The 23,263-nt window shown below is 35.6% G+C and overlaps 4 protein-coding genes across 4 annotated transcripts; 1 reads left to right on the top strand and 3 right to left on the bottom strand.

Annotated features, from left to right (window-relative positions):
* Positions 1–2,410: 2,410 nt before the first annotated feature.
* On the top strand, positions 2,411–7,640 carry LOC105138683 (N-carbamoylputrescine amidase). The gene is given in 9 exon segments (XM_011044840.1): positions 2,411–2,693; positions 2,795–2,843; positions 3,410–3,466; positions 3,468–3,560; positions 3,818–3,894; positions 3,896–3,912; positions 4,008–4,051; positions 4,054–5,825; positions 6,325–7,640. Coding segments are annotated over 8 exon segments (498 nt in total). The 5' UTR covers positions 2,411–2,667; the 3' UTR covers positions 4,189–5,825; positions 6,325–7,640.
* Positions 6,550–7,362, bottom strand: LOC105110829 (FANTASTIC four-like protein (DUF3049)). The gene has a single exon (XM_011006006.1). It carries the CDS (start codon positions 7,360–7,362, stop codon positions 6,550–6,552), a length of 813 nt encoding a protein of 270 aa, XP_011004308.1.
* Positions 7,641–10,831: 3,191 nt separating the features above from the next.
* Positions 10,832–15,826, bottom strand: LOC105138673 (rho GTPase-activating protein 5-like). Its single transcript, XM_011044828.1, has 5 exons — positions 15,182–15,826; positions 13,267–13,387; positions 12,984–13,103; positions 11,954–12,184; positions 10,832–11,642 (listed from the first exon to the last, which is right to left on the bottom strand). The coding sequence occupies exons 1-5, from the start codon at positions 15,757–15,759 to the stop codon at positions 11,061–11,063; spliced, it is 1,632 nt and encodes a 543-aa protein (XP_011043130.1). The 5' UTR covers positions 15,760–15,826; the 3' UTR covers positions 10,832–11,060.
* Positions 15,827–19,098: 3,272 nt separating this feature from the next.
* On the bottom strand, positions 19,099–22,185 carry LOC105138663 (copper ion binding protein). The gene is made up of 4 exons (XM_011044819.1): positions 22,075–22,185; positions 21,842–21,974; positions 19,809–19,847; positions 19,099–19,540 (listed from the first exon to the last, which is right to left on the bottom strand). The coding sequence occupies exons 2-4, from the start codon at positions 21,950–21,952 to the stop codon at positions 19,316–19,318; spliced, it is 375 nt and encodes a 124-aa protein (XP_011043121.1). The 5' UTR covers positions 21,953–21,974; positions 22,075–22,185; the 3' UTR covers positions 19,099–19,315.
* Positions 22,186–23,263: the final 1,078 nt, after the last annotated feature.

Below are 23,263 nucleotides of genomic sequence, written 5' to 3'. Positions count from 1 at the left end.
CTAAAGAAACATCCGGCAGTTAACTTAAACTTACGATCCTACCCTTATTTGTAATATTACTATTAGGGTGCCCAAAACAACCAAATTATCCTGAATATCCATAAAAATTGACCAGAAATTAATTGGAAAAACCGACCCCGGAAATAAAAAAAAAATCAGTTAAATTGTTTTTATAAAAATTAATTTGAATTCCTTTTTTATTTTAGATTTTAAAAATAAAAAAATGTAAAAACTAAATTAAAAAATCAAACCCAAAAACTAAAATTATACACAATCAAACTTAACCATACAACTAATTTTTCATTTAAAAAAATAAAGATTTGATGAAAATAGATCAATTCTTTTTTTATCTTTAAATTTATTTCCTTTTAACAAAAATAAAACGAAACCCTTTTTTTAAGAATCCAACCGGTGGAACCATGTGACCCCTAGCGACTGTTGTTAGTTTCGATTTAATTAAAGGGTATAATTGTAATATTACAGTCCCACGTAGGTACGCGTGTTTGCAAAGAGTGGGACCGGGGGGAGACCCCACCACTGTCCAAGCAAAAAAAAATTTACACTATTTATTTAGTAACTGTATTCTAATGTATTTGTATGTTAGTGCTACTAAGTCTGAAAATTATAAATTGGTCCTAGTGTAAGCAATTCATGTAAGGAGAGAAGAGTGATTGTATTAAATAGTGATTTACTTTAAAATAAATATTTTATCTTGCATAATTACTAGATTTCATTTTTAATTCTATATCATCTAAAATATTTGATTATTTTGACATTGCATGTTAAGATTTAACTAAAATCTTTTTAATATATAAAACATGATTATTAAATTTGACTTGTAATGTGATTTAAAACTCAGATTATGATTAATTGATTTGAGATAAATTATTTAAAATAATATCATTTTAAAAATTAAAATAGCTTTGAAATTATAAATTAATCAAATCAAGTTTCAAGATAAAAAAATAAAATAAAAGAGTGGTTATAATAAGAATTGTCGTGGATTTTATTCTATTTATATCCAAATTAATGGTTTATCTCCTATTAGTGTAAGAGCTATAATTCTTTTATTATTTTATTTTATTTAAAATCTTGGATTATTTGAACCATAAATGAGCTAAATCTCTCTAAGTAAATGAAGACTAGTGTCATCTTCAAAATGGTACTGCAGTTAGAATTTTAGAAAGATAAGTCAACGTAGATACTTAAATACTTAGCGCATTTCTAATAAAAAATATTATATTAAAGAGTCAAATAAAAAAATAGTTTTTAAAATAATATAAATATAATTTTTTAATTATATACATTTCAATGCTAAAAATTATTTAGAAAAGCCAATTATATTTTAATATATTTTATATTAAATTAATTTTAATATAATTATATAACTATTTTAGATATATTATATGTTTTAAAACTTTAGATATAGGTAAAAATTTTATAAGTGTTCAGACAATAACAGTAAAAAATTAGACAATAACAATTTTAAGTCAGACAGTAATAGTTTGAAGTCAAATAATAACAATTCAGAGTCAAACAGTAATAATTTAGAATCAAACAGTAATAATTGAAAATTAGACAGTAATAGTTCAAAGTTAAACAATAACAGTAGACTTTCATATGAATATTATAAATAAAAATATAAAAAAATCGAGTTATACAAACACTTGTATATTGAGATGCTGCTTATCTCATGTGTTGAAATGAGAAGATAAACTATTGGTCAACGACTATAAATATAACCGTTGGTCAACAATTATTTATTTTTGTCATTTCTATAAGAAAATGTATAAATGATTTTTCACATAATAAATAGCTAAAATAATTATCTATTTTCCTCATTTATTGAAGTAAAAAAACAAAAAAAACAAAAATTAAAAGTACAATTTTTAATATTTGACTCTTCATTTAGCTTTCTTCTTAAAGATGCTCTTAGAGAATTGGTTTTTTTTGGCATCAAAGAAGTGATATTCGTTACAAACACAGTGTTCAATTTAAACATGTTGGAATAATAGAGGGGTTGCCAGTGATCTTTATCCAACTGAGTCAACTAATCGCCTGCCTGCTTGCTACCGCCCTTACAGTTCTAGCATCATCTTCTCCTTTTCTCTTTATATTTTTAAGTGAAAATTAGGTTTTAACAGTTTTTTTAAGTGTTTTTAAGAAAATTAATTATATTTTTATGTTGAATTAATTTTTTAATATTTTTATTTATTATATTAACAATAAATTTTATAAAATAAAAAATATTATTTTAATATATTTTTAAATAAAAACAATTCAAAAAATACCAAACAAATAATAATATTTTTAATTAAAAAAAATATATATTTTTATATTTTTTAAATTTATTTATAATATTACTATATCAAAATAATATAAAAATATTAACAAACAATAATTTAAAAATTTAAAACATGATGAGAACATGATGCCATCGATGAAAGAAGAAGAAGCTGCTTTTAAGCAAAAACAGAGAATTAAATGAAGGAAGTAAGAGAAGTGGTGGTCTCTGTCTCCAATTCGATTGTACCGATGACATCTCCACCATGCCACCGCTGAAAGGCCCCTTCTTTTCTTTTCTTTTCTTTTTTTCCGTTTGTTCTATGTATGATTTTAAAGGAGGCCAAGTTCTAATCTTTTTGGGAACTGACAAGGAATTTTTTCATGCATCAAATGGGTTTTGTCAATTGGTATCTAGAAAAACTTTTATGTTTTGTTTTTTTTTCCGAAATTAATAACCCATTTTGCTTTCTGTTGAATTTTATATTCTAATGGATTCTCTTTTGTTCAGGTTGGTTAGAGCTGTTCACAAGAAGGGAGCGAACATTATTCTCATTCAGGTAGGGCGGTTATGCTGATATCTCTTTGCTAAATATGAAGACAACTTAGAAGATCAAATGAAATGAAATATTGGTTGGCATCACTGCTTAAATGAAATATGAGTTCTTTTTCTAGCAGTTTTGAGTGATTGGCAAGATACTAGTCTCTTGTTGCAGCATGCTATAGGAAATGAAAGTGAAATTGTTGCCTAGCTGTGAAATTTGAATATAAGATTTCAGGGTTGGTTGTTGGATATTCTCTATCGGAATTTTGTACTTTCTGGAACCCAGCAAATTTGAAGTCATTTTGCATTAACTAGATTACTTATTTCCCAGTTGAACTGGTTTTCCAAGCTAAATTTGCAAAGATTGGATAAGGTCGAAACATTCACCTTTTTGGGCCTTTTCTTCTGGACACGCGCGCGCACTGATTTCTTTTTTATTTGCTTTGGTATCCAGAAACGGAAACGAGTAGGAGCACTATTTCTATTTTTTCATTTTTCCTATAAAGTAATTACATGATGGAAAGTTTGAAGCAGCTGGTGATTTTTTTTATTTTTTAAACGTTAGCAATATTCTGGGATCAGTGGTTTCCAGAGGAAGTACGGGCTATGGCACTGCAGGATGCAGAGATATTATTGTACCCCCGCCGCCATTGGTTCTGAACCTCAAGGTCAAGGACTTGATTCTCGTGATCACTGGAAACGAGAAATGCAGGGTCATGCTGGGGCTAATTTGGTGAGTTGCTGTACTGGTACACTGGCATTGTATTATATGTTTGGTTTGTCATGCTGATTCTAACATGGTTTTTTCTATTTTGATCCTTATTTATGCACGCTTTCTCTAAGGATTTTACCTTTGATGTTGTATGTTCCGCTTTATTTAGATACCATCATCACCTAGAGATTCCCACAACATCTCCACAGTGTGATGTTTGTTATGGAATGCTGCCACAAAAAAGGTCTTTGATGTATGTCCTGACAAATTCAATTCAGGTACTAGTAGTAGCTTCAAACCGCACTGGAAAGGAAATAATCCAGACAGAGCATGGAAACAGCGGGATCACATTTATGAAACTCCTTTATAGCAGGTGTTCAATTATTTGATTTGCGGGGCAAACTCGTTATATGAATGAACATGTAACCATGGTGGAAGAAAACTTAATATAAATGATCTGACTGACAGGACAAGCAAGGGAAATTGTTGCAGCAGCTGATGACAAAGAGGAAAGGAAGCTGTTCTTGTTGCAAAGTTTGATCTGGAGCAGATCAAGTCAAAGAGACATAGTTGGGGTGTATTTCGTGATTGGCGTCCGGGTTTATACAAGGTTCTTTTGACATCAGATGGAAGTGATCCGGTATTGTGATTTAATATATTAATTCATTATATCTCTAGAATGAACAAGAGAAAGGGGTGGGTAACGGTAGATAAAATCTGAGCTTGAACAAAATATCAAAAGGCAAGTGCTTGGGCACATTGACTTGAGCTCCTTACCTACTGTGGCTCATAAAACATCACTCCATTACCTCCTGTTACTTTTCCTTTTTTTTTACTTCGTTGTAGAGTTTTTCTTTTGTAACATGTATCTGTCGCAATCCACTGGAATCCATTCCTGGAAAATTGCTACGTCAATACACGCCATAATTTTTATACAATAATGCAAAATGATAGAGTTGTCCCAAGTGTTCATCACCTTCACATTTGGTCATCTTGATATCCATGTCTGGTAGCCTGAAATCATTGCCCATGAGGAAGAAATCACGCACATGATTTTACATAGTGTTTAGATAGATTTTTGTCATGTATTCCTCCTAAGTTCTAATGAGCTAAACCACGCCAACTTCTTGGCAATCATACTCGAGTGATTGGTAGAGCTTTTCTAAAGTATCAAATCCACAAATTTAGACTCGCAGCTACTTGGAGTTTCAATTTGCTCCACATAGTTTTTTTGCAAGATATAAACATATTCAGTTCCTTTGGATTTGGGGTGTTACTCTTGCCATGTGTCAGGCTTTTTTGAAGGAATCTTCTGTTCCCATCCCTGGAATATTCCCAATCCAACATGTTTCTAGAATTCTTTCTCTCTCAGCATCTTTCATGTAGGAAAAAGCTTGCACCAAGAATCTATTATGGATCGCATCAAATGTGTCTGGCGCCAGAACTTGTATTATTTTGGATTCAGGTCGGTTCTTTATCACGTGCTTTCTCCTTTTCTTTTGTCTAGATGTGCACTGAGCAATCAATGTCAATTGACACAGATCATTTTACACTTTAGCAGTGTATTATTTACTGTTTTCTGAGTTAAGAATAGCTAAGATACAGGACTGTCTTTCAAGTAGTTACATGCAGAAGGAAAGTTAGAAACTAAATAGGTATTGTTGTCCACAGGTCTTCCAGTATAGGAAAGTTAGAAACTAAGGAAAGTTTTGGTCATGCATGCCATCACAGTCTTGAAACTTCTTCATTTCTACTTGCCCCATCCCCCCCACCCAAATGAAAAGAGATGAGACTTGTATACATCAGTCACAATCTACACTTTCCATCTTCCAGCTACTGAAGAAGGTGACTGAAGTTATTGAGGTGAAAGTCAATTTTAATTCTTTGTTTGTTCTGGCACTGCCATATTCTTATTTGACTATTTGAGTAAAGCTGAACCAGTGTAATTCATGATTTAGAGTGCTAGCTATCTTTAAGTAATACAAGCATATAACAGCTACTTTGAAGTTCCAAATTCACTCTTTATCTGCTTTGAACTTCTTTTTTTTCCTTGTTCTCATTTCCATACGTAATCTGCTTTTAACATTTTTGTCTTGTTTAGATTAGCACTTGATTTTGCTGTCTTGACAGTCAGCTCTGGAATCCAGGATGGCCCAATCAATTAGCCAGGTGTTAGCATGTTACTGGATTTTGGAGCCATCATATATAAACATGTTTCTGTTAGAAGACAGACTGGATACCCATGAATATGGCTACAAGTGGGGTTTGGTTTATTTCTAGCGTTTGGTAATGCATGCTTTACACAAGTGCACGTTTGGGCTCTTTAGGTGTCTTTAGGTGTTTTTCGATGATTTTGAGATCTTTATATTAGAACCATCCAAGAACATCAATTAGGCTACTACCATGCATAGTATTTTTGCCTTCAAAACATTTATATTTGATGTGACCTTTTACTCAAACTCTCTTTCTAGTTGAATGATAGGCATTTCATTATGTGTTTTTTTGGTTGCCACTCATTTGAAGTGATAGTGATAGAACTAGAACCCAAATGACATGTTTTATAGAGCATTTCATTATTTGTTTAAGCCAGTAGTGACTACTTGTAATAGGAGACAAATTGAATGAGAAACTGACAGTTTCGAATCAGAGATTGCTGATATTAATTCTTATTCATCCAACTAAATTTGCTTTGCATTATCGTGAAGATGGTTGATGATCCGTGAACAAAATACACTGAAATTGTAGAGGGAGATTTCCATTCTTGAAATGATCTGAAAATTGTCAGTTGCAAGAAGGAAATGGATATAGAAGGGGAACAGAAGAAATATAGAGGTTCAAAGGAGCAGAAAAGGGGATTGAATATAGATTGTTAAGCTATCTGCCTTCTCTTACTTATTTGTAACTGGACCACAAAAGCAGAAGCTGTGTTTTTTTTTAAACTGGAAAGCAAAAGTGTTCCTACCAAAGAAACTGTCATTGACTTTCATGACCGCTTCTTTCAGCCTTCTTTTCATCCATCATCATCATCGTTGCCTTTTTCCTCATCAGATTCTTCCTGCGAATCAACTTCATAGTCTTCTTCAACTTCTTCCTCGTCTCCTTCATCAATGGTTTCATCATTCGGATGAACAAACTGCAGCGTCAACCTCCCATCCTCTCTACATGCATGCAGAAACTCCAAGGTAGGCTTCCTCACTTCTTTAAGGACAAACCTACCATCATGCCTATAAGACTTAAAGATAACCTGAGGCTTTCCAGTCCTTCCGATACATGAAATTGGTGGGGGGAATGCCCTTCCACCTGATCTTGGCCTGCTGAGATCCTCTGCTACAGAACGCCTTGTGATTCTTTCTTTCTTCTGGTGTCGCCAGTCATCATTTATATCATTCTTCAAGTCTTCAACATCATCAGAACTTTCAAAACCAAGCCCTTCGGTACATAGTTGCAAGCTCTCATAATTCATTCGAGAAAAGTTATCACCATTCTTATGACAACCTGTGTACTGATGATTCTTCAGAGCGGTGCTCGAGACAGAGTCCAATATTGATGGGCTCTTCTTGACCTCCATGCAATCATTCTTGTCGAGTCTTCTTGTTCTGGCATCCGAGTTCAAATCTAGGAACGATGAAGTTGCCAATAAAGGAGGAGGAGGTGATTGAGGATCCTCCTTGAAATGAAGTTCACCGAATATCTCAGTTAAGGAGGATGGCTCCAATGGTTTTACAGGCTTGATTTGGTTCCATGATGAGAGGGATTCAAGCAGTGTAGGGTTTTCTGGCAATGGTTTTTCAAATATATGCTGGAGCCCTCCACAGGCAGCCATAGCTAGGTTTTGGCTCAGTCAATCCAGTCTAGTAGTATAAAGAAGATGAGCCTTCTTTTTTCTTGGTGGGAGGTAGAGAGAAAGAGGGAGATAAAGAAACACGAGAATGGCGTGGGGGTTGAAAAATATCAAGAGAAGATGCTTCTTGTTCGTTTGGTTAGGGCATAGAGCATCTCTTCCATTGGAGAGGAATAAGGATGGGTGGTTTTGAAGCTAGCTCGAAATTTGGTGGTCATAAATAAATGTATGCATGCAAGCTTAATTCAATTCTTGAAAAATCCCAGTGTTTAATAAATAGATATTAAATTATGTTTTACCTTACCTCTCCAAAAAATCTCATAAAAATCTCAAAATAAAAATTGATGAGGAGATGAACTTCAATCGATCAAGGAAAGCTACAAAGAACATGAATTGTGGTGGAAAGGATATGAAGCAATTTAAGTAAAAAGAGACTAATTGGAATTCAGATAGCTCTTGGAAGAAAACATAACATGTTTGGTGAAAGGGGATGGAGATAAAAATATATAAAATAAATTGATGGGATAATTTTGATCGATGCCTAAAATAATCTAATTTTTATTCTTTTCAATTAAGAGATACGAGAGGATATATATATATTATTATTATTATTTTTCTGTTCTTCTTATATCTAGGGGTGAGCAAATTCGGTTCGGTTCGGTTTTTATCTAAAAAACTAACCAAAATTAAATTTTAAAAAACTTGAAAATTCAAACTGAAACCGAACTGGAACCGGTTCAAACCGACCGGTTTCGGTTCGGTTCGGTTCGGTTTTTTTAACAAAAAAACCGAAAAACCTGTATTATTTTTTTATTGCTACTCATGACCTTAATAAAACACGAATTCATTAACATATTGTTTTTCTCAGCAAAGAAAACACACATTGCCTCTATCATAAATTTCTTCTTAAGAAGTTTGTTAAAAAATAAACAAAATCACAGAGCATATGTTAAAAAAAAAACAAAGATTGACAGAAAAAAAAAAAACCATACTTGGTGTGACACGATTCAAGGTCGGGTGTGAGAGAGGGATGTGACTGCCTGACTGGATCTGGAGTTGGACTCAGGAGGTTCGGTGAGCCGGCGTGGTGTGTGTCCTACAATTCAAGATCGGGTGTGACTACGTGAAAGAGGGACGTGGTCGCCTGGGGTTTGAAGATGAAGATGCTGGGAGAGGATGTGGCTGGCTGTGGTCTAGTAGATGAAGATGGTGGGAGAGGGATGTGGTTGAGTGCTTGAAGATGAAGATGCTGGGAGAGGGATGTGGCTGCCTGTGGTTCAGTAGATGAAGATGGATTGATTTCATTACAGATGTGAAATTTTGAATTGTGAATTGTGAGTTGAGGGAGTGGCACAGGAGCAAGGAGAAGGACGGCTGGAGCAGGAGAATGGATGTTAGGGTTAAGAAAAATAACAAATTTTTTTTTGTATTTATAGTACCCCTTAAACCGAACCGGTTCGGTTCGGTTGGGGTTTTTCCGGTTTCAGGTTTTTCCGGTTCGGTTCGGTTCGGAAATTTTTGTAAAAAAATTAATCGGTTTAATCGGGTTTTTTTTTCGGTTTGGTTTTTTTAATTATTTTTTTCTCGGTTTTCTCGGTTTATTCAGTTTCTTGGTTTTTTTGCTCACCCCTACTTATATCTTATATTTAATTTTTCTGTTTTAAAACAGTAACCAACCAATAACTACCTTAAAAAATCTCCTTCTCACCCTTTTTTTGTCCCAAATTCGAGCAAGCATGGTTTTTTACTAGAGTCACCATCATGGAGAGAATTACTATTTTCTGAAAATTTATATATGACATTTAACAATCCAATCAGAACCCTCTATTGCTAGGGTTTCAATTTTAGGAAAAGCTCTTTTCTTTCTCTTCATTTGATTTACTGGGAGATTCAATGGACATGGCAGAATATAATGAGAAAATGCCCTCTCTTATTTTTGTATTTTAAAATTATTTATAAAAAAATCAATTCTTGTATTTTAAATTAAATTTTTTGATGTCTTCAAATTATTTGGATATGCTAATATAAAAAATAATTTTTAAAAAATAAAAAAATTATTTGATATATTTTTTTATAAAAAATTACTCTCATGCTTAAAAATAACATCAGATAACAACATAGAGTTAATTGCAGCCTGTGCTCCTAAATCGGGAGGATTATAATAACTTCTACTATTTTTTTTAGATTAACGTGGATGTCCGGGTCAGCTTGCGCGCACCACGACTAATCCCACGGGCCCTGAAGTTAATGACCATGTAAGCCTCCAGTGGCCATCACATGAGCAACCAAGAACTTGAACCTGAGATCACAGAGGGAACAAACCCCTTGATCCCATAATAACTTCCACTATTACTACTCCATGACATGGGGAAAGAGGGACCAGCGCCTTTTCTTGGGTTCGTTGAACAAGGCGATTTTTATCCAAATTTCAATCACAGCATGGTGTCTGATAGTGCCATTTAGCTGTACAGACCATGCTGATGTTGATCGGGCTGGTCAATTTAATATCTTCATTCACCGCACATCCTCACCAGTCCATTATCACTGCGTCTAATATATATTTCCTGTTTCTTCTCACCACCTTGAGCATCTATCTTGTGAGTGTGATTTTCGTCATAAAGGGCACAAAAGTATGATAAGAATCATTGGTTTTGATCATGCACTGCCGTGATGAGCAGTGATACATCAATTCATTGACATAATCCCTTCTATCTTGGTCTGTTTTTATTATAGAGTTAGGTCAGATTGTTAGCCACACGTAAGATGGGCTGTCGACACGATATTCAGGGAAGTCCTGTGAACTGATATTCACTAGTCCATTGCCTTCGTTAACATCATCACCACTCACTAATCTCTATGATTAAGCTCCAATCAGCTGACCCTGTTACACAAAATCTATGTGCTTGTGAGCTACGGACTAATCATTTATCAACCTGAACTAAACACAGGAAACCGTAACGAAGACCCTATGTTACTGTAATTTTTGTAGCCAGCAGCTCTTGGAATATTCCCACTGGATCTTTGCACATGTCCAATCCTGTTCCAGGAAATGATTGGCTGTTATCCTTCAATATTAAAAAGCCTATCTTCAGCTTGATACAGTACATCCTGACATATAATGACAGGGCATTATAGTGCCAATCACCAGGCAAGTAGCTCCTGTTCTAACCGTAGAGTGCCATAGTCGTGTGCGTTTTTTTGCCGCAACATTTTACTGGTTCAGTGGCTTTTCAGAAGCAGCGCCACATCTAAAATCTGGATATTCTGATTCTAGTACAAGTAGCTGCTAAATCTACAGCCATAAGGACTACATCCAAATATAAATGGGGACAAAAACAAAAACTTTTCAACAACTAAAAGATGGCATAAAAGACAATGTTCGATTCTGAAATGGAAAAAACAAATAAAAAAAAGGAGGGAAGGGGAAAAGATCCAAGGTGATAATAGTAGAAGACTAGCAAAGCTAACATCAATGTTACTCAAGTGTTAAAGAAATGCGGCTGCAATTTTAAGTAGAAGATGTTAGTTCCACACCAATTTCATCCATCAAATTGGGAAACCACCAGGCACACAGAAACCTTATGTGAACAATAACAAACGTACTTATTGTTTCCAAATCAAAGATACATATCCTCCTTTTTTGAAGAATCAGTTGGGACAAAACTACTTATGGACAACCTTCATCGCCAAGCTTCAATACGCTCCGACCTTGACTCTATAAAGCTACTAATTCCTCGAGTCTTGTTAGAAGGCGGTGTTAAATGAAGTACAGATGACTGCCTGCTAAATTTTCCAGGGCTCTTTCTGAGACTGGAACTACTTGATTGGCCAGCACTTTTCTTTCTGGTACCTGCTTGAACACCGGCCTTAACTCTACGACTGTATGTGTCATTGACTAAGTCAACCTCGGTAGCAGTCCCACAGCAATGATCTCCATTGGCAATTAGCTTTTCAACAGAGGTTGCATAACTGAGGTCTTCTTCAACAGCTATGAAATTGTTTTGACTGGAGTTGTAGGAACTTTCTACAACAGGTTCTTCAGCCATGAAGGCTTGCTCAATTGTTTCATTTTCATTTTCTCTACCTTTGGCACAGGACATCGAAGGGCTGTCATGACCGTTCTCATCAAATGGCTCAAGACGTGAAGAAGGTGACGACTCCACCACAGAATCTTCTCTCTCTCGCAGTGTCCTTAGGATAAGGGTCTTGAGGAAATTCATCACTTGGACAGCATACATTAAGGCAGTCAGAGGATCTGCCAGCTGCAACAAAATTAAGACAAGGGGCCAATGAAATAACCGTTAGTGACTAAGTCTCTGGCTGATCCCTTTGCTGTGCTCTTACATGGCAGAGTACTAGCATGTCGCATCTACGGACATAATTGAAGAAGAGATTGAAAAGGAAAGTGAGAGTTTCACTACTATTAGCTTCCCTGAAATCAAAATAGGCTCTATTCTAAAGAAAAGCAAGACAAATCATTTGAATGCAACAAACAGCATGTAAAAACCAGATCTTAGATAAACACGAAAAATCATTGAAGTTCAGGAACGTCCAAACAACAATAGACATGTACTTGAGTCATGTTCGGTGCAAAAACTGTGGCTACGTTGTGTGCATTCATCTTGTTCAGGTGTTCTTGCTGGACAACATCAGCCATCAGATTGATCGCCCAATCTAATAGAGCAGCTTCTGTTGGAGGTAGATTTCTTGCAAGATTAGCACAATCCTCTTCAGTTCGACATTCTATTACTTGTTCAGGCGATAATGAATCCAGAACCCCTGTTGGAAGCTCTCTAAACCAAGCCTAGACAAACAGATGCCTTCAAGTCAGTATAGCCATGTGTTGAAAGCAAAAAAAAAGAAGTCAATGCGGAGACAAAAAAGGAACACTTTCTACAGATGGAACCCCAGTCTAAGCACAGAAGACAGATGATATGTTCAAAGAAACTGGATTGCAGATGAGATGATGGCAGTGAAATGGGGCGGCCACAGTGCAGCATTTGGTTACAGAGAATGTGGAACTGAAGCTAGAGATCAGGCTGGTAGTGGTGGCACGAAAGAATTGCAGGACCCATGGTTGTAAGCAATCTTCACCGAAAAGCTTAATGATGAAGTACCATAGATCCAGCTTTAATGAAATGACATTCAGAAAATAATTTTGTAAGCATATACAACATAAACAAGTAACTCATACTACTAAGATAGCACCCATCAATTGACACAGGATCGATATGATAACTAGATCATCACAAATTTACAGGCCCATAAACTTTTAGAATAAAGGTTAATTTAATTTTGTTCAGCCTTATACAATTTTCCTCGACTTTTGCTCCCACCAAGAAAAGGAATTGATTGTTGCTTACAATTTTCTCCTGTCAGCTTAATTATAACAAACACAGCTTACAAGGATGTTATATGTGTGATCTACACATGGCAGCATTTCTTCCATTTTTTTCCTTGTTTCACTATCTTCAGTGTAGCATTAACCAGTTCAATTCGCCTCACAATGAATAGGTAATTTTATTCACTATTAAATGTGTGATAATTCATAACTCAAGCAGGTGCATAATGGGGAAATGATCCGAGAATTTATGTTGCTATACCTTGATAAGTCCTGCCAGACAATGTACATCAACCCCTTCTGGTACCACCCCACCATTCAGTTGCTCCCTAACAAACTCCTCCTGACTGTTTTCTGCGGCAATTCTGAAAATCCCTTCAGCCTGAATGCAACAATTAATAATTTGATGGTGACCATAAACAAAATAAAATGAAATCCAACAAATTAAAATTAAAACAAGCCCCAAGATGCCTAAATCAGACAATTTCCCCATCTCTGGAGTCATCATAATGATGCTAACAGAGAAAAATGACAAGGTGATATACCTGCAAGCCTCCATGAGCATACAATCGTCTTTGCATTAGCAAGAGAATTGTTGGCACGCTGTTCCCTCTTGAGTCATATGACAACTGCATAGATTCTGTGGAAACTCCAAAAACAGTTGCGCTGCATAATTAAAAAAAAATCAAATTATTAGGCAAAGAACGAGGCAGCAATTGTACAAGTTAAAATAGTTAACTGCTTTTAATTGGCATGATGTAGAGCTCAGTAGACAGGAATAACTTAAAAACACAGCTTCGGTGCCAAAGGTGGTTTGTTTAAACTAGCAGCGAAACAGAACATTCAACATGTTAAATCCTGGCGTGCGCCTGTCTCGCAAACTGATCAAGCGGGGAGTTTGTGATTACACACATACGACTACAACCATAACCAAGGCACCAGTGCAAGTGATCAAGAAAGGGGAGGGGGCTTCAGTTCATCTGTAATAGTAAAGTTGTGAATAACAATTATTTTCTTATTTATATCACTAACACGGAACGAACAGAATTCAATTCGATAATCAAGAGGGAAACAAGACTTCCATCAGCAGCAGTTAGAACAAATGAATGCCGTAGTGGAATCAAAAGTTTAAGTAGAGTTTGAGAATATTAAATTGGTTAGCTTATAATGTTTGGGGAATTGAGATAAAATAATTTCATCGCAAGGGCTCGCGCAAACAAATTGGGCATTCTGACTTTCGATGAAGGCTGGAGTATGGAACATATACTCCCTTAAACAAATGAAACTTGGTTCCAGAAATTAAGCATTTGTACAAAGGTCCGTGAAGCGATTTCTATGCGTCAATCCATGTAGAACTAAGTTGAAAAGGTTGTGGTATTTACATGGAAAAGTCCAACTTATGTGGATTCAAATAGCTGGCCAGCAGCTACTCCTCATTCCAAGAATATAATGCATCAAAATAAGACGGGAAAGAGGAGTGGTCTGCCACTTCTCCCCAAACTTGGGGAGTTGACAAAAATGGAAGCAAAAAGCTCCAATATTTTACAATAAAATATCAGATAACGCTTTCCATTTTTTTTAGATTAATATAGGTGTTTGGATCAGTTTGCGCGCACCATGATTAATCTCACGGATCCTGAAGTTAACGACCATGTAAGCCTCCAATGGCTATCATATAAGCAACCAAGGACTCGAACTTGAGACAACATAAAAAGCAAACCTCTTAATCCCAAATCTTTACCACTTGACCACCACCTAGATGATTTCTTTCCATATTTGATATAGCTGACGGTTGCTTATGTGCTCAGATCCATGATTCCAACTAACACCGATATAAAACATGGGATAAGAGCAAAATTTATAGGTCAATTTCTCCTATTTGTTTATTGCTACTAAGCTTTTCAGTTGAATATCTTTAGTATTTATTGATTCCAGAAATTGTTTCTGATGCGAAACTTTACAGTTGAATTCTTCTCTCTCTCTCTCTCTTCCCAGAAAATGGAACTTCACAGAAACATCAAACTTCAATGGAGGGGAAAAAAGGACCAAAGAACTTTAAATTAGTTCTAAGAAAATTCACAATTTCAAGACTGGATAAGGCAATAGAACCACAAGATTGAATCCATCACTTGGGTACAACAAGCTGGAAAACATTCCAACATGCAAAAGGGAGAGAGAGAAACCCCGACTTTGACGCAAAACAAGCATCCATAAAAATTAAAACCCAACCCCAGAAAATTAAAATCATAAAGACCAATGAAAAACAGGAGCTTTCACCAATTAACTGCTAAAAAGTCCACGTTTATGAGAACTGCATTTTCAGAAACCAAAGAAACAATCACTTGCCAAAAAAAGAAACTTAACAGTGCCAAGGATTGAAATAACCATAAAAAACACAGGAAGGATAAAAATAAAGAAAACCCGCAATTTCATTTCGATCAAAAAACACAATGTACCTACCTAGCACTGGGAGGCCTCCTGGGGACTTCAGGTTCGAACTCAACAGGCAAACCCAAGAACCCATTAAACCTATCAAAGGTAACATGAGCCACATGGCGCACATTGGTTGGCCAACCAATCTCCATACTAGCACAAAGTTCCCTTCTATCACTCTTGCAAGCCACTAGAGACTTCCTGAAAAGTGCCACAAGAAGAGCCAGTAAAGAAAGCTGATCCCTCTGATTCTTTTCTCTTTGCTTCACCAACTCCACATCATCTTCATCAATGCCATCTTGTGTTAAAGGAGATTGTGGGGGTATACAAGTCACAGAAGAGGAGGAGGAGGAAGTTGGAGGAGGAGAAGAAGGGAAATGTGAAGGGGAGTGAAGGACTTCAGTCATGGCTGGCAAAGAAAAGGTCCAATCTTTTCTTCCTTGAAATATTAATAAAAAACAAGAAAAGGAAGTATTTTTCTTGATTTTCCAAGTCTTTTCTTTAACAAAAGAAGATTTGTTGTTGAAAGAAGTCTTCACAGAAAGAGATTTGTGGAGTTGTATTGAAGGAATAGACTTTCTTTCTTTGTGGGACGTGAGAATCATTAACTCTCGCAAAGAAAAAAAGTTTATGTATTCTTTCTTTCTCTCTCTTGAGAATTGAAGAAGCAAAGTAGATGCTAGAGAGAGAGAGAGGAGGGGGGGATTTGGTGGGAAATAAATTGATTGTATAGAAAAAAGGGAAAGGTAATTAAAAGGGTGCTTAATTAGTAGCTTGAAGTAGAAGGGTTTGATTATGGTGGGTTAATAAATTCTTTGCAGGGATAGCTGTGGCTGTGGCTGTGGCCTCTTTTGTCTTTGACAGCCAACAAAAATCACATTTTTTACAGGGATAGCTGAGCTTTCTCCGTGGGAATTGAAGCGGCCCTGTAGGCTTTATGAGGGGAGTGGGGGCAGGGGGGCCTGGCTCAATCTTGCTGTGAAAAAAACTCTACCATTGGTACGTACGTTAATGCGTGTGAATCGGCGCCTGTATCAAGTAACAGCAGTAAAATATGGCCATGGTAAAGATGAAGATTTTTGCTCTCCCTCCCTGTTACTTCCATTTTCAGACTTGACTGAACTCTACCTAGAAATTACCATGAAATTAAAAATCACTTTTCTTGATGATGAAGAAGCAATATTGTTCAACAGTTGATATTGTCTTTGCTTGTTGAACCAGAAAAAACCTAGATATGTGTCTCTCCAACAATGCAAGACTCGCTTGTTTTGGCATTGGTGAAATCAAACCTTGCCTTAGTTGGCATCCTCTTCTTGAAGTAGATGTGAATAAATGCCATAGATATGCGGGTAGGAGTCGTGTGAGTATGACATTTTGCAAGTTCTCGAATGTGTCGCTAGATTTCATAGCCATTATGCCCCGTTTGTGCTCATCGAGTTAAAAGGTTTGTACATGGTTATTAAACACCCAAGAACGACTCGGATATTATATCGTCGGGTCAACCTGAATCTATGTTTTTTTAATATAAATACCATATAGTATAAGCTCTAATAGCTTGTTATCTTTTCATCACTCGCTAAAAATTGTTAAGCATACAGTCTAGATTAACGTGAGGGAACAAAGAAGTATATGAGTGATAAAAAACATGTGGATCAATTCTTATGAGAATATTATGGGCGTGCTTAGCACCCACGTAATTGATTCAAGAGATAGGGGGGGGGGGAGAGAGAGAGAGAGATGGATGGATCCTTGCTAATATCATCAATGGTGACGACATGATCTTAATTTGTGGATAATCGTGCTACTTTTTTATATTGCTTTACTTTAATGCCAGAACTTATCCTTTGATATTTGTGTAGGATATTTCCAAAACTAGACCCGATTTAAGATCTACATCATCAGCAAGTTCATTTGAATTAATTCAGTTTAAAATAAAATAAAATAATATCATTTAAATAAATAAATAAAAACAATTCTTTTCATTTATCTCGTCTAAACAGACCCCAAATTAATAAATTATCAAGTTGATCAATTAGACCTTGCTGAATCTTACAACCATGTTCATGACTGCTGGTTGAAAAACAAATGCTATGTTCAATGTTCAACATCAATTTTTCGGCATAAAAAAATCGGGTCTTAGATGATAGTCAAGTTTACCTGATAAATTACTTATTAAAAAGGTTTAGTTCATGAATCACATATTGTTGTCAAATTCTATTATACAAATAGAAATTATAATGTTCTGATATTCTATCCAGACAAAAAGCTAAAGTGTTCCACTCTAATGATATGCTTTATTGGAAATTCATGTATGTGGTTAGTTTTCATGACTCTTGGAAAACAACTGAAAGAAAAAAAAGAAGAGATTTATTATAAAAAAGAACTGACGACTAATTACTTGAGAGCAAACTCAATTCTCTGTAGAGAAGAAGCTAGGCAAAAGAAGGACAAAATCTTCAAAATAAAAAATAATGGAAGGCGTGTTCCAATCCTGCTGTTTTCGTGACAAATTGTTGGCCGGCCCACAACTTTTCTTGCACTTGTCTTTGCTTTTGCGTGATTCATGTAAGCTGCTGGCAAGCTGGTGGTTGTTGCTAATTAATACTTGCAAGCAAATTCAACCACCAAATGTCTTGTTCCTTTAGCTACAATAACCAGAATCTGTAGAAGTGGTGAAGACATGGAATTACAAGTGTTTTTGTTTTTTATTTTCGAAAAAAAAAATCACAATCCTTTAAGTTTTCTAGTTATGATAAGATTCTTTTTTATTCAACGTTAAAGATATTTTTAAATTAATTTATGTATTAATAATTAAGAAACTGGGCTCAATCCAACAAATTAATCTAGTGACTTGTTGACCTGGATTTAATACAAGTTAAGTTTTATATTAAATTAAATGACAGTTGAACTGGTTAAACTCAATTATTCAAGCAAACTCCTACTGTTATCTTGTGATAAGAAGTCCTCCGTTTGTTCGTCATCAGAAATTTAAGATCGAACTGATCCAGAGGACAGGAACCAGGACAGAAGTTAAGTGTGTTTTTCTTCTTGCAGAATAGGTTATGGAGAGCAAAAGGGATGGTAGAGAATTCAGCAAGATGAAGGGAATAACAAGGACAACAACCTATTTTGTTATTGATGATTCTGAAATCCCAGATGGGGCTTTGATGGAAATTCTTTTTTAAGACTTCCTCTGAAATCTATATTCAAGTTCAAGTGTGTATCCAAGCGATGGCTTTCAGTGATTTCCGATCCTTATCTTGTCACCTTCTTTTTGGCTCAGCTAAAGAAGGAGAGTTTATCACCAGTATGGGACCTTCTCTTCTGCTACACGTATAATGGAGGTGGTGAGATCTCTGCCTAAGATATGGCTCCTCGTCTAACGTTCAAAAACCATCCGGACTTTAAACCTCGAAATAATCGTCTAACATACACTGTCTAACAATACGAGGGCATGACATTAGCATCAGGTCATTGCTTGCGGCTAACACTTTGATGGATTGATTTTGTGGGTGTGCTTCACTTGTCAGAAATTCCAAGGGAAAAACCTTATGCACCGCTACCTTTATCATGATATCGCTCATGCAAAAATATGGCATGTATATGTCATACTGCCGAGCCATTGTGTATAATGAGATTGTGCATCGGGTTGCTTTTACCTCTGTAATCATAGCTTATGATCCAAATACGACTTCTCATCAACTTGCCTAAAGATGGGCAGAGTCCCGTTGGAGGAGTGATTGGTATGTTTTGTGCGAGCCTCTGTTATCTCCATGTGGATGCAGGTTATTCACGAACCTGATAATCAGGGGCGGAGCAAGAAAAAAAAATTGAGGGGGGCCAAATTAAAAAAATCATTTTAAAAAAATTTGTTTTATTGAAATATATATTAAATGAGGGTCAAAAGAGGAGCTGGGAAAAAAATTGTTGTGTTTTCAAGGAAAGGGCCAAGCAAATTTGTATCTTTAAAGCCATTGTCAAACGCGGAACTACATAAGAATGCCATCCATGGTTTGCTCTATGAAAAAAAAGAAATATCCAAGCACATCGTGTGCAAAAATCTTGCTTATTGGTAGCTACTACCATGGCTCCAAGGGTGATAGAAGCAACTAAAAGTGATGCCTCCTTCATTCTTTTCATTCTTCACAAAAAACAATGGCATCAGTCCCGTACTTCCTCTTGCTTCTTCCCACCAGATTTGAGATACCATCCCAGAGCACCAAGAGCTGTAATAGTACCAGCTACAACTGCATAATTCCGGTATTTGTCAGTTGATACTTTTTCAGTGGATGATCCTGGTGGTGTTGAGGAAGCAGCGGTGCTTGCTTTGACATCAGCTGGTGCCCCACCTGTGCCTGAGGCAGTTGTCTCCTCGGGTTTAGGACCCTGAATAAAATAAACAAGTTTGAGCTTCAAGGAATTGATACAGTTCCATCCAAGAAAACCTAATTAAACACAGTGCAGCCGGTATAGTATCTTTTTTGAGAAAGCTGAAAGGGGTGGATTTTTACCCCAGTAAAAGTACCCCAAACCCAAAGGTAATATTAAATGCTTGAAAAAAATAATCAAGAAGTCCGAAAGTTGCATTCTATTCTGATAATAGCACATACGATGGCAATAACAAAGTTCAAAAGAAAATGTGCTATAACCATACCTTGCGTGCAAGTTTCTCCAGTTTTTCTTGCTCAACTTTCTGCAAAAGCCAAAACAATGTACTGCATCATAAGCTATATGAAAAGAAGTAGAAGTCCTAAGAAATCAGCTATCCTTTCATTAAAATTCTGTAAAACTACTAGATAATAAATTAGATAAAAATATTTAATCAGTTTTGCCAGGGCACCAATCAGACATAATGACATTTATTATGATGTCAGTACAGGCAAGATACTCAATTTTTTTGGCGCAAAAAACAACAATAACATACACACAGGGTTCTTCTTTAACTCTTTTGGTGTCATACACATCTTAATAAAATGCCTCCCAAGTCCCATCTCTTTCTCTCATCTGGTTAAATAATAGGGAAGCACAGTTCTTGACAGAAATAATAGGTAAAAATAACAATTTGAACTTTCAACAGCGAGATTGCTGCTGCCTACAAGAATGAGTTAAAATAATGTGCTATTCCAATGAAAACTGTACCACCAAAAGTCATCACTCATTTTGAAATTAACCATTTTTTATCCGTAACTGGTGGATAAATTTGGATGCTTTAAATCAATGCATCATCCCATCAATTAAAACATAGAAGATGGTAAGCCTCGAAGAGACATTTTCCCTCAACAGACCATTCACTTACTCAATCCTTTCCAGAAAAAATGGTTCAAATGCCGCATAGAACTCGTATGAAAGCTTCTTTTTTTATATATATATTTTTTGTTCCCATATGATTTGTCTCTCTCAAAAAGGAAAGCAAAGTGATGTCAATGCCAAGAAAGCGGTTCATAATTGCACCAAATGAGTTAGCAGTTAAGAGCCACCAAGCCAACAATGGTAAATCAGGCACTAAAATCTAATAGGATTGATAACTAACAGTTCAACACTGCATATATGTCAGTTCACCAAGTTGCAAGTTTAAAGGTAGGCGCTCTTTTTTTTTCAATCAAACTGTAAAGATAGGGATGATGGCCTTTTCAATTTCTTATAATTACAAAAAGAAAATATCAATTTTTGGCATTTAAACATAGCACCTTCAACTTTATTCATATTTTACAAATATAAAAAAAAAAAAAAGTCAAGCATCACTAGTGTGTTTTGCCCACAGCTGTGTGCTGGAGCTGAATGAACATCTTAATTGTACAAACAAACTTTTCAGAAAGGTTTCGTTTTCAACAGAATTTCAACCATATTTCCTCACTTCCTATTTGCTTACTGTCACAGGTTGAATACGCCACTAACGATTTCCCACAGGACAAACTTCCCCTCAAATTGCATTTGCCCTTTTTACTAGAAAACGTAGAATAATAAGGTTTTAGATTGTTTTTTCCACAACTTTTCTGGTAAATCAAATAGTTGCCCGAAAACTATTTTCCTCTTGTTTCACTCTCTTTTACCTCAATCTTCCTAGCAATGACATTCCTATACAAATTTCTGACAAGCACCAGGGGGTGCAAAATATTCCCAACAAGCATCTAATCCTCATGCACTACCAAAACTGAAAACATTTTAATTCCAATACATGCAATTTAAAAAATCCCACCCACTAATAACTACAACCCGCAAACCGAAAATGCAAAACAAACATTAACTTAAGCATTCCACCAACTTACAGAACACAACCAATATCAGTTTCAATCTTTCACAATACCCCACAACGAAAAAAGTTTACAATAAGGTGGTCTAGTAATAATTATTAAGCTAGCATTCAACCCAACAGGCATTGTTTACACCCCATTTCCAACGAACTAACATTTTTTTTTTCTGTTACAAGAGGCTGGTTCTCTATGCTTCTTAGATCACAACATAATCAAAATCCCAAATCCACCAATTCCGCAACTATCACTACAAGCAAGCCTTATTTAGGACTAAATTGCACAAAAAAATGACAGATTTTCTTCGTTATAGCAAAAGAAAAAAAAGGGACTTTTCAGGACAATATCAAAAATAAAATTGATAGGTTTGCAAAACAAAAACCAAGGCAAAAACTGTAAAAAATAAATGCTGGGTTTTTCTTTTATTTATTTATATTACCTTAATGTAAACATTTTCTGCAGCCTTTTCCTCTTCGCCAAGCACTTTACCACCACTCGAAAACCTTCTAAGGACTACACGTCTTGCTGCAGAACCAATTGCCGTCGCCATCGTGAGCACTCCTAATTACCACCTGAAATAATCAACTGATTAACAATTTAAATCGAAGAGATGGCAGTGTTGATAATCTTGGATATTAAATTAGGGATTAAGAGAAATATTTATCAGCTTACTGAGCAAAATATGCAGCACCGATGCAGTGTGGGGGAGGGAGAGCGAGGGAGAGATGGTGTGGGTTTGCTGCTTTGGTTGGCTTATAAGGGGGCTGGCTGGCTTTGCTTGGACATGTTAACGTGGGATAGGAATCAAGTGGAGTTGTCGAGGAAAGAAGATTCTGACCGTTGATTTAGAGTTTTTATGTGGCAATGATGATGATTTTTTAGTGGGACCGGGTGTAGGAGTCATTCAAGGTTCTCCCGTATAAAAGGATTAAAATCCAGATCAATCAAGTTTATTTAATTTAAAAAAAAACATTAAAATAATATTATTAAAAAAAAGTTAAAGAAATAATAAGTTTTAATTAATTGACTGAGCCACGTAATAATCTAGGTTTCTGAACTTATCATACAATTATACTAATTAATTTTTTTATATTTATTTTTATAAAACGAAACCTGACTCTGGTGAGAGGTTAACCTGTCGGCTGTCATACTAAAATGAGTTCAATAATAATGTAAGGAACTTTCTAGTTTCTATTAGGCCATCTTTAGTTTGCGATTGTATCTGATGATTCTGATCTAGACAAGAAGAGAGCGGAAAACGAAAGCTGCAAGAAAAGGTCCCTATATTTTCTGATATTCTCAATTTAGTATCTCCTTCCATATTCATTTATAGATTCATCCAAATTGTGCTTTAGTTTTTGTAATAATGACGTTGTTTGTAGGAAACATTTGTGGAGAGTTTGGCTAAAACACTTAATTGAGAATTTTTTAATACTCGAAGGACTCGATAGAGACAAAAAAAATAATTCTACAGGGACTTGAAAAAGACGAGGTTTCTTCGTTCATTTTTCTTTGCCTTGCAGGTATTTTGCAAAGGGAAAACCTGTTGTTAGTGACCACATCAGATGGTCAGATTTCATTATTGACACAAGCAAATATTGAGCAGATGAATTTGAGCTGAAAAACTCAGCAGGCATTTTAGAAACCAGTGACATTAATTAGCAAACCAGCTGTATCCAGTGGAAGTTGAAGCAAAAAAAACAAAGAGAATTGACATTGATTTTGTTCAAGAAGATTTCCTCTGGGAGAGGTTACAAAGATAGAATGGGTATAATTAAAGGGCATGATAATACATGATACACAGGATTTGTTCTCTCCAGTACATCAACAAATTATCCCATTTCTAGATACATTTCTCCCT

The sequence above is a fragment of the Populus euphratica genome, unplaced genomic scaffold (assembly GCF_000495115.2).
Source record: "Populus euphratica unplaced genomic scaffold, PopEup_1.0 scaffold3.1, whole genome shotgun sequence".
Lineage (NCBI taxonomy): Eukaryota > Viridiplantae > Streptophyta > Magnoliopsida > Malpighiales > Salicaceae > Populus > Populus euphratica.
Note: the sequence above shows the minus strand (reverse complement) of the source record. Positions and strands in the feature narration are given on the sequence as shown.